The 10351-nt window shown below is 50.7% G+C and overlaps 1 protein-coding gene and 1 pseudogene across 1 annotated transcript; both read right to left on the reverse strand.

Annotated features, from left to right (window-relative positions):
- Positions 1 to 1031: 1031 nt before the first annotated feature.
- LOC114200961 (thioredoxin domain-containing protein 17 pseudogene) lies at positions 1032 to 1742 on the reverse strand (annotated as a pseudogene).
- On the reverse strand, positions 1240 to 10011 carry ZNF550 (zinc finger protein 550). Its single transcript, XM_028093357.2, has 4 exons — positions 9819 to 10011; positions 7383 to 7509; positions 5098 to 5193; positions 1240 to 4190 (listed from the first exon to the last, which is right to left on the reverse strand). Exons 1-4 carry the CDS (start codon positions 9843 to 9845, stop codon positions 3199 to 3201), a joined length of 1242 nt encoding a protein of 413 aa, XP_027949158.1. The 5' UTR covers positions 9846 to 10011; the 3' UTR covers positions 1240 to 3198.
- Positions 10012 to 10351: the final 340 nt, after the last annotated feature.

Raw genomic sequence — 10351 nt, forward strand, 5'->3', positions numbered from 1 at the left:
GTCACCTTTTGTGACATTTATAAGAATCCACTCCGCTGGGGCGCCTGGGTGGCTCAGTCGTTAAGCGTCTGCCTTCGGCTCAGGTCATGATCCCAGAGTCCTGGGATCGAGCCCCGCATTGGGCTCCCTGCTCGGCGGGAAGCCTGCTTCTCCCTCTCCCACTCCCCTGCTTGTGTTCCCTCTCTCGCTGTGTCTCTTTCTGTCAAATAAATAAAATCTTTAAAAAAAGAAAAAAAAGAATCCACTCCGCTACTTATCCTAACTTTACTAATTCACTACCACCCTCCCTTCAGGTTCAGTACCCTGAGTGCACTCAAGAATGGAGAAGAATCCTATTTTGGAGACAAAATTTTTAAGGTGATTAAGAATCCAACAACGCCATGTGCTCAATTTCCTTCTCTTTAGATTTCAGTGTACTCTGCTCACCTACACTAGCCATTAAGCTCCCTCCCTGCTCAAGGACTGGACTCCCGTCTCAGTCACCCAGGTGCCCCACTCCTCACAGTGTGCCCAGAACACACTAAGTGGTCATGTGGATGAAGGACAGAGGTCTCAGGAGAACCCTGCTGAGCACAGCAGGAAGTGTATAGTAGGACCTGGCACTGAACATGTTAAGACTGTATGGAAAAACCTTGAAGTTGAGGGAATAAATCCTCAGATGTCCTTCATCTAGTGGAAAATGCATCACTCCTGCTTTGGGACAAACTGGGGTCAGCATCCCAGGCATGCAAAGGAGAACCTTTGATAAAAACCAAGATGTTTCCAGAGGGGTTTCTCCAACTCTCTTGAACTCAAGGCTCAGCCAGAAGTACCACCACAACTACAATACACCCCACCCTCCAGAGAGAGGACAGAAGAGGGCAGGGGGCTTTGAGTCAACTCTCCATTCTGAAGAACAGAAAACTATGCACACTATCCAGACAAAAACTCTTATTAACTCATCAAGAAGTGCAGTCACCACAAAAAAGGTGCATGCCCACTATGAAAATGTGAACTGTGTAGTCTTTTAAAAGGCACTGAGGAAAGCTCCATGGAGGAAATGATCACTTTATATTTTTCTGTACATTTTTAACCCATTAACATTATCTTGTGTACCTTGAAAACTAGTCTTGAAGGAAAGTCCACAGGATGAATTTAAAATGACCACATCCAATGCCGGCACACGGGTAATAGTCCATGGTGGCAACTGTGAAGCCAACACAAACCCGACACCCGCATGTACACAACCAGAATCTCCTGTTCAAATCCCTGGCACTTTATTTTTTTTACATCATCATTTGTTTATTGCTAACATGAATTCAAAGCAAGTATGCAATTGCGTTTATACTAGAGGAAATCAGGAAATCAAGACACAATTGCCATCATCAAATCTTAATCTTCAGAGAACTACATCTCCACGAGGTTGGCCTGAAGACACTCAGATTCCACCAGTTTTTGAGGTGTTCCATATTTAAGTAGTGTAGGCACTGCCGTCACTTTCAGGTTTTTTTCTGAAGTCATTATTTGGATCTTTCCAATAAGGTTTCTCTCCCACTTGGCAGTAGATGAACACACATCCTTTACTAATATGCTTCAGCCCTTCGTACGACCGGTTCAGCCTGCACGCAGTCAGGGCAGCAGCTATTTGCCCCAGCGTCCTTAGAGCTGGTGAAGTAGGTGAAGATGGTCTTGTCATGGTGCTGCTCCACGGCCCAGCGGAACTCCTCCAAGCCAGACACGCTCACCTCCTCGCAGCCTGCCATCGGGAGGGCTCACTGTGCTTGGCCGGCCGGGGCCCCGGGAGGCACGGCCGCGGGCTAGCACTTTATTTTGAAACAAAACTTCACACAACCATTTGTAAGATCAGACAATGAGAATACTCTGTGTTTGTTTTTCTGGGCTTATCATGAATTTGCCTCAGCAGAGTGTTTTATTTCACTGGTTTTAGCAGTAATTCAACCCCAAGAAAGCTGTGGAGGGGGACTTGGGAATGCGCAGTCCTCTACATGAGGAAACCCCAAGAACAGGAAGGAATTAGGCCCCAACTGAGAAGGCCAACCCATACCATCAGGGGAAAAATACAGAAAACAGAAGAGCAGAATGGAATAAACAAGTGAGGGAGAACATCAGGCATTTAAAAACCACACAAACAAGGAGTTTTACTTATAAATATCAAAGCCTTAAACAGTCTGGAGGGAGCATGTTTTAACGTGGCTGTTGTATGCAGATCCTTCTCTCAGACAACATCAGAAGCAAGTGGCACGTGATGTTATTTTCGGAAGTCTAACTTCTTCTAAGTTCCAGTATCTCATGACTCAGCCTTGATATTTCTCACAAAGAATGATGCTCCTTGTGGGCGGAGATGTGGAGCAAGGCTTCCAGCAAACATCTGTAGAGCTGTCCTCACTGTGCAAGCTTCCTGACACAGGACAGCAGGGAACACACAAAAACAAAGGGCTGAGACCCTTTCTCTCAAACATTCCCCCACCAAAATAACAAAACTGATGAAAAACTAATAGGTTTGGCAGGGAAATCTGAAAGAGTTTGTGAAGACACTTGTTTTTTCAGTTTAGGGTCTAGGTTTCCATTTCCTTCTTTTTATTCTTTTAAAAATAATGCTGAGATGGCTTTTCTAAGTGTCAACCAAGGAGCAGATCGGTGGCCGGAGGTCTTTGTAAGTGCACAGTGCCCACTGTCTGTCTCCCACATGCTTCTTGTGGGCACATTAAGGCCCACGCTGTGTCCCCTTCCATCTGACTCTTGACATAACAGTAAGTGCTGACCTGTCCACAGGTTTTCTCACAGCAATGACATCGATGTGGTTCCTGTTCATTATGATTCTCAGATGGTAAGTAAGAGTCTTCTTCTGCCTAAAGACTCCTCAGTAGTTGCGTTCAGAATGTGTTTCCCTGGGGCTTTTTCTGATGTTGACAGAGGTGGACCCATGGGTGACCTGCCTTCTCGAAATTCTCTCTGGTATGAATCCAATGATGAGTGGGGGCAGAGCAGTGGCTGGAGGCTTTCTCGTGTTCACTGCATCACAGGCCTCATCTCCAGTGTGACTACTCATGTGTTTGAAGAGCCAACAAAAATTCTTTACACTGAAAGGGTTTTTGTTTTTGTTTTTTTTCCTCCAGTGTGCATCTCCTTATGAAGGACAAAAGAGCAGGAGCAGCGGGTGAAGGCCTTTCTACATTCACGGCACTGAGAGGGCTTCTCTCAAGTATGAACCCGCTGGTGCTGCAGAAGGTGTGACCTGCGTTTGAAGGCCTTCCCACATTCGAGGCACTTGTATGGCGTCTCCCCCGTGTGGATGATGGAGTGCTGAATGAGGTAGGTGCTCCGATGAAAGGCTTTCCCACACTGGGCACACTCATAGGGCTTTTCCCCAGTGTGAATCCGCTGGTGCTGCATGAGTTCTGAGCTGCATCTGAAGGCCTTCCCACACTCCATGCAATCGTAGGGCTTTTCTCCAGTGTGGATGATGTAGTGCTGAATCAGGTGTGCTCTGTTGCTGAATGATTTCTCACATTCTTTGCACTCAAAGGGTTTTTCTCCGGTGTGGGTCCTGTTATGCCGAATAAAAGTAGAGCGGTGGGTGAAGGCCTTTCGACACTGACTACACTCGTAGGGCTTCTCTCCAGTGTGAATCGGATGGTGCTGCATGAGGTAGGACCTGCGTTTGAAGGCCTTCCCACACTCCATGCACTTGTATGGTTTCTCCCCGGTGTGAATGAGGTAGTGCCGAATAAGGGTTGAGCTCTGGCTAAAGGCTTTCCCACATGCGTTGCACTCATAGGGCTTCATTCCAGTGTGAACCCGCTGATGTCGAACAAGGTACCACTTCCGGTTAAAACCTTTCCCACACTGCTTGCATTTGTAGAGATTATTCCCTGCATGAATCATGTGGCCTTTACCTGGTCCCTGTGGGTCACATTCACAGAGAACATGTCCCTGAGAGTGCAGACTATCATCTGTCCCCAAACCGTCATCTTCAAGGCTCATTCTCCCAAGATGGGTCTCCTTTTGATCATCTGTCCCAGGCTTCAATTGACTTTTCTGCATTTCTAAAAGCCCTTCCCAATCCCTGGCGTGCGCCAACTTGGAGTCCCTTGAAGATCCCTGAGTCAGGCTTCCCTGGAGCAAGGCTCCCTCAGACAAAACCAGCTGAGAAGTGCTTGGGTCCCTGGTCTGAAGTTTTGCACTGTCACCTGCAGAGAAGCCAACACAGAGAGGGGAACTTTTAGTGACTCAATACAGAAGAAACAAATTCAACACTTCAGTGGGAAAGTGAGGATGAAACAGTACCCTGGGATTGCTGTGTCCCACAGCTCTGTATCCTGGGTTTCCAATGACTGTCTCTGGTCCTTGTACCCTTGACACCATTAAAGGGAAAATCCAGAGGACAGGCTAGACCAGAGAACTGAGGATCTGGAGTGGAGACCCCTCCTCACAGTCCAGAGGGGAGGAGGGAGGACATAACACTGTCTGTGGGGTGTTTGCTTCAAGAATTGACATCTCTTGGTGTTAAGAGAGTACACAGAAGTGGCACCGAACAGGACTGGGACGAAAAAGAGGTCATCTTCCCAGAGGTGTCCCGTGAGCTAGGTCCTAATGGAGAATCAGAATTGCCAGAGAGAGAAAGAGGAAGGGAGCACTGGGTTGGAATGGAAGGAGCAAGCATGGGTAGAGTCACTCTTGGAGAGTGCTGAACAATTAAAGGAAGAAAGGGCCCCAGATGCCTGGTGAAGCCAACACTGAAGTGGGATCACCATAAAAGGAAGAGAATTAAGACTGAAGAAGAGGGATGGAGGGACACTCAGGGACAAATGGTATAAAAGACAAGCTTCTGTTCTGCTGGGAGGCCTCATGTCGTGGTTAAGAGGGCTCTGGAGCCAGAAAACCATTGGTCCAGTCCTGCCTCTACCAAGTGAGTGATCTTGAACAGGTTACTTTTTTCTTCAAAGCATGATTTCCTCATCTGAGAGACTAGGAGACTCCATCTCATTCGTGTTCTCCATGAATGTGACCAAGAGGTCACTAAGTTTCACAATGAAGTTCAGAGGCTTGCATGCTGAAGGCTCCCATGACCCCACCTGACCAGCTGTCCCCTCCTACCTGAGCAGGTGCTACGTGAGAGGCCTCTCTTTCCTGTCCATAGCTCCTGCCCATGCTCCAGTAGGTGGGTCAACTCTGGTTTGGGAACCGGATGCCCTGTTGATGGAGAAGGAAATAGGTCATGGTGTATGAGAAGAAAGCAGTATCTCCATCCCTTCTGGGACTTCATGGCAGGGACAAGAACTGAATGAAGCTGTGAAGAAAATGCTGACCTGTGACCTGGAAACCCAACTGCACAAATGCCATAGAGGGTGGTGCTGTCTGTCCAGACAACATCAGTGTCCTTGAACCTCATTGGTAGAAGCCAATCCTACTCAGGGGCACACCACTTTCACACACAGCCATGGGACCCTGGGAAGGGGAGCCCCTCCTTCCAGAAGGGATTCTGTAATTAATCTAAGTCACTGTTCTCAAACACCGTGTACTTGAGAACCACTTAGGGATGCTTGATTCCAACCTCAAACCAAAAGAAACAAAATTGCTTGGGCCTAGCCAACAGTATTTCTGGGCTCTCCCTAGGGAATTCTCTCTCCCAGAGAGAACTAAAAACTGCCAGGGGAGGAAACTGGTGAATGGCATCTCTGATCGCTGGTAATCTGAGAGAGGCAGGTAACCTGAGCTGAAGACAAAGCCTTTATTCCAATGTGAGGGGAGGTTGAACAAGGGGGCTGCTTTCTCAACCCTGGCTGCAGCACCCCACAGGCCCACAGGGAGCCAGCCTGAGGAACAGGGAGATGCCTGGTCCAGGGAGAGGAGCAGAGAGAACCTTCACATCACTGAAGATAGAACTATGTAGCTGCAGCCTTCAACCTGGGGGCCAGCCCCACCCTGGGGATTCTCATTAGGTGAGATGGGAAATTTCCTTCAGGGGAAGCCAGTTTCAAGCTTGCTTTTCTGTTTCGTGCAGCCAGATAGAGCTCAACAGAGATAGGTGGGTTCTGTACAGAATTTCAAGGATTGAGGCACCAGGACCCACTGAAGTCTATCAACTAGCAGATTCTGATCCTCAGCCCAGGACTCAGTGGGACAAGTCTCGGTAACAGTCATCGACGTGTCCTACATGCCTGGCCCGGAGCTCAGGGAGGGGCAGGAGAAAAGGTGAACCAGACGTTCCTTTGGCTCTGCCAGTTGAGCCCCCTCTCACCTTAGGGCCTTTTCTTGTACTGGTTCCTCCACCTGGAGCCCCTCCTCCACCTCCCCTCCAAGCTTCAAGGCTCAGTTCCAATGTCACTTCCTGAGATGCCTTTTTTGAAGCACCCATGATGGATTATGACCACCTGGCTACATACTCCTAAGGTCCCCTAATATTTCTATGTATGACTCATCACAATTCATCTAAGAATTGACGTCTGCCTTCCCACCTGAACTCAGAGTGAATGGTCTGCATTCTCACACACACGGTGCCATTGTCACTGGTGGCTTCTCTTTAACCGGCCCCACTTTTAATTTTTGTTAAGTATTTTGTTCTAAAAGGGAACTCTGTTTTGCTCTGGTAAATGAGCAAAGTCAAGTTCACTCTCCACAAATGGCAGGTTACCATCAAAACACAACAACAAAAAGTAATGCCATCAGAGCCCTAGCAAGTTCATGTAGATATTTCAGGACTGTGAGCTAGAAGCTGTCCCTTCTGTTGAAGAGAAAAATTAACCACAATTAGGGCACATGAAATACTCAGCACTGTTCTGAGACTTTCTCTTGACACCAATCAGCCTTCCAGACCGAGGAGGTTAAAGGACTGGCTTTCTCAAGGTGTCCACCTCTGGCATTTTAGCCATTCCTGTGCACTTTCTAAAGCATCTCCTACCTCAGTGGAGGACTGTGACCCAGGCCTCAGAAGAACAGGTGATGATCATGGAGACACCAGGGGTCTTTTTATAGCTACCATGTTGTTTAGGAAGATCCCACGGGGGGCACTGATGACGAATGCCATATGGGGATCTGCCTGACTCACCCTCTCTCCTGAGAACAGCCCATCACTCACAGCCCTGCTAACTGGGCCCTGGACGCCTGACCCAACCAGGCTCCTGTGCAGTCTGGAATATGGAGGTCAGACGGCAACTTGAGTGTGCTGGGTATTGGGGTGAGGGTTTGTGTTCAGAAGTAGGTTGTTTCTATTCCAATGATCCCTGACGGAGACCTGATGGAGGGAGGCCAGGTAGGAAGAGAAGGAACCAGAAAACTGCAGGGTCTTCAGGGAAGAGGGAAGATGACTCCTGTGACCTTCTTGATCAGCCAGGAATCAAGAAGGCTGGGTTACCCCACAGGGATGAGAAGTGAGCCCTTACCCAGTGAGCCCAGAAGCCCACAAGTCTCCAGCATCACTTCCTGGTACAGGGCCCTCTGGTCCAGGTCCAGCTGTCCCCACTCTTCCTGGGTGAAGGTCACAGCCACATCCTTGAAGGTAACCAAAACCTGGAAAGTCAAACAGAAGTAATGATATTGGCCTTGTGCTGTTGGATGGGGTCAGAACCCTGTAACTCAGTCTCTGGTCAAGATTTAGAGAGACCCAGGCCTGCATCACTGAGGCCTCCTGAGGGCAGAGCTCTGTGCTGGGCTCGAGGGGGAGAGAGATGCAGCCTTTGGACATAATGCAATTATGGCTGAGAGAAAAACCTCCCCTGGGAAGCTGCTGGAGATGACAAGACAGTAGCATTCCCATGAGGACAGTGGAGGCAGACAACAGGTGGTCTGGGACATCAGAGGAACAGGGAAATTGATCATGATGATAATTCCAACAATGAGAACTGCAGCAATAGCAGCCGAGTCTCCTTGGTCCTCCCCGTGTGGCCACCCCAGCTGAGGGCTTCACACACTGAGATAAAGTGATTAAAAATCCCCTGTTCTGGAGCCAGACTCCCAGAGACCAAATTAAGACTCTTGAATCTGACAGTTGCCAGCTGTGACCATGGGGCAGACATCCCATCATTTCTCTAAGCCTTGATTTCCACATCAGTACAATAATCCTTCCCACTTCACCAGGCAGTTCTGATAAGTAAAGAGAAAATGTTCACATGGAAAACAGTGGAGTGCCTGGCCTGGAATGTGTTCAATGTATTTTGTGACTTCTCCTAATCCTCCCACAGCCCATGAGGTCGATGCCACCATTACCTCCAGCAGCCTGAGGCTCAGGCAGCTCTAGAAAGTTGCCCACAATCTCACATTTAAGGAGCAGAGACAGGATCTGAACACCCAGCAAAAGATGACAGAATTATCAGAAAATAGGCAGGTGGAGGCCAGGGGCACCTTCACTAGAAATAAAACAGCCAGGAAAGGCTATTCTAAGCGGTGGCATGGATACACAGAAGGAATACGGACAGACAGCCCTGCAGGGACCTGGGGACAGGGCCTGGGATGGAAGTGCAAGGGCAAAGGCTGCAAAACGGGAAGGAGTTTGACAAGTTCAGGACCACCCAGCTGGGTGCAGTGAGCAAGGGAAGAAGGGAAAGGGAGCACTGAGGTAAGTCTCAGGGGCAGATGGAGCAGGGCCCTGAGGGCCCCGGTGAGGGTTGTGTGCATTTAATACAAGTATGATGGGAGCCCCTGAGGGGGAGACCCATTCACTCATTCAACCATTTATTGAGTACCTTTTACAAGCCTAGGCCGTTCTAGGTCTTGGCATAGGGCAGCAACAGGCGCTCACGATCCAGGGCTGGAAACAGATCCTAAACAAGCAACTAAAATCAGCAAGACAATGTCAGAGGGCCCTAAAGATTCCAAAGACAAGAAAACAGAGCGAGGAGACTACTTGTAGTCCACTTTACATGGGGCAACATGGAAGCTGTCTTGCAGGATGGCACACTGGAGTGGGCCTGGAATAAAGAGGGAGGGAGCCGCGTGGATGGGAGTAAGACAGTGCTGACGGTGATCAAGGCTATGAAGAGGGTACCTGAGGTGACTGCTAGGGACTTACCCGGATCCCCCTGTGCATCTGTGCCCAAAGGGACGCCAACACTCCTGAACACTGTCATCACTGACCATTCGAATGGACTCACGTGTCAAATCTAACGGAATGTCTTAAACAAGAAAACAGACTCACTGCTGTCAGGGGAAAGTCAGTTCCATTTGCTGTAAACGGAAAGACAAATTGCTTGGCCTTCCTGGCTCCCCGCCTGCCCTTCCACCTTTTCTGCCCTGGCACAGCAACAATTCCAAAAACCTACTGCCTCTCCTCCACCCTAGCCCCTACCTCTAAAGGCTAGAGGCCAGGAAGGTGCGAGGGCCAGACTCCCGCTGTGCTGAGCCGAGACCAACACAGACTCGGGAAGCATCTCCGAGGAAAGCGCTCCCAGAGCGATGCTCCCAGGACCCTGCTGGGCACCGGCGGACACGCCACCCACAGACGCTTTCTAGTTCCCTCAGCGCAGGGCGAGGAACTGTCAACACTCTCCTTTACACCCGAGAGCACACAAGTCCAGCGCAAGAGGGGGGCTCACTCAAGGGCACGGCCTCAGGAAGGGGCGCGGCCGGAACCCACCGTGGGGTCGTGGGGCTGCGGGTCGGGACACACGGTGGGGGGCGGGGGGCGGGGAGGGGGTTGTAGAAGCCACTCCGCTCCCTTCCACACAGCACCCCACCGGTTGCCGGAAATGGGCGCTACCCCACGTAGCCCTCGACCTGCCTTCCGGAGCCGAGCGGGACCCACCCCGAGGGCCGAGGGACAGCGGCAGGGGTGCGGCGAGGCGCAGGCTCACAGGGCACTGCCGCCCCGCACGCCCACTCACCTGCGCCGGGTCCACGGGCGGCGCCATCGGGCCGCGGGGACAGCAGGGCCGCGCGAGGACGCCGCGGGGCTCCCGCGGGCTTAGCCGGCCCTCCCCCAGGGTCCAAAGAGATGCGGGCGAAGCCCCTCGCCTCCGTTCCCCGCTCCGGCCCGAGGAGCCACCGGGAACTCACCCGCAGGCACCCACCCGTCACGTCACGAGCATACGCCCACCCGCGGCACCGGAAGTCCCGCCCCCGCCAGCGGGGGGCCCAGCAACGCCCCTTCGCGCGGCACAGCCTTCTGGGTAATGTAGTTTTTGTCCTGCCTCTGGCCCAGCGAGGAATCCTCTGCTCTTTCCAGGAGCCAAGGGCCCAGAGTCCAGGACAGGGACCCTGGGAAAGGGTGTGCAGAGGCTCCAAAGAAGAAGGGGGCAGCATCGGATACTCCTAAAGGGGACGCACCGAAATTTCCCAAATTGAGTTTTCTGTATCTTTTTATTTTAGAAGTTTCTAATGGAGCAAGCGGGCACGCTGTATTGTAAATTTTTTTTTT

The sequence above is a fragment of the Eumetopias jubatus genome, unplaced genomic scaffold (genome assembly GCF_037043125.1).
Source record: "Eumetopias jubatus isolate StellerSeaLion01/CBP00866 unplaced genomic scaffold, mEumJub1_p1.0 scaffold_10, whole genome shotgun sequence".
Classification (NCBI taxonomy): domain Eukaryota; kingdom Metazoa; phylum Chordata; class Mammalia; order Carnivora; family Otariidae; genus Eumetopias; species Eumetopias jubatus.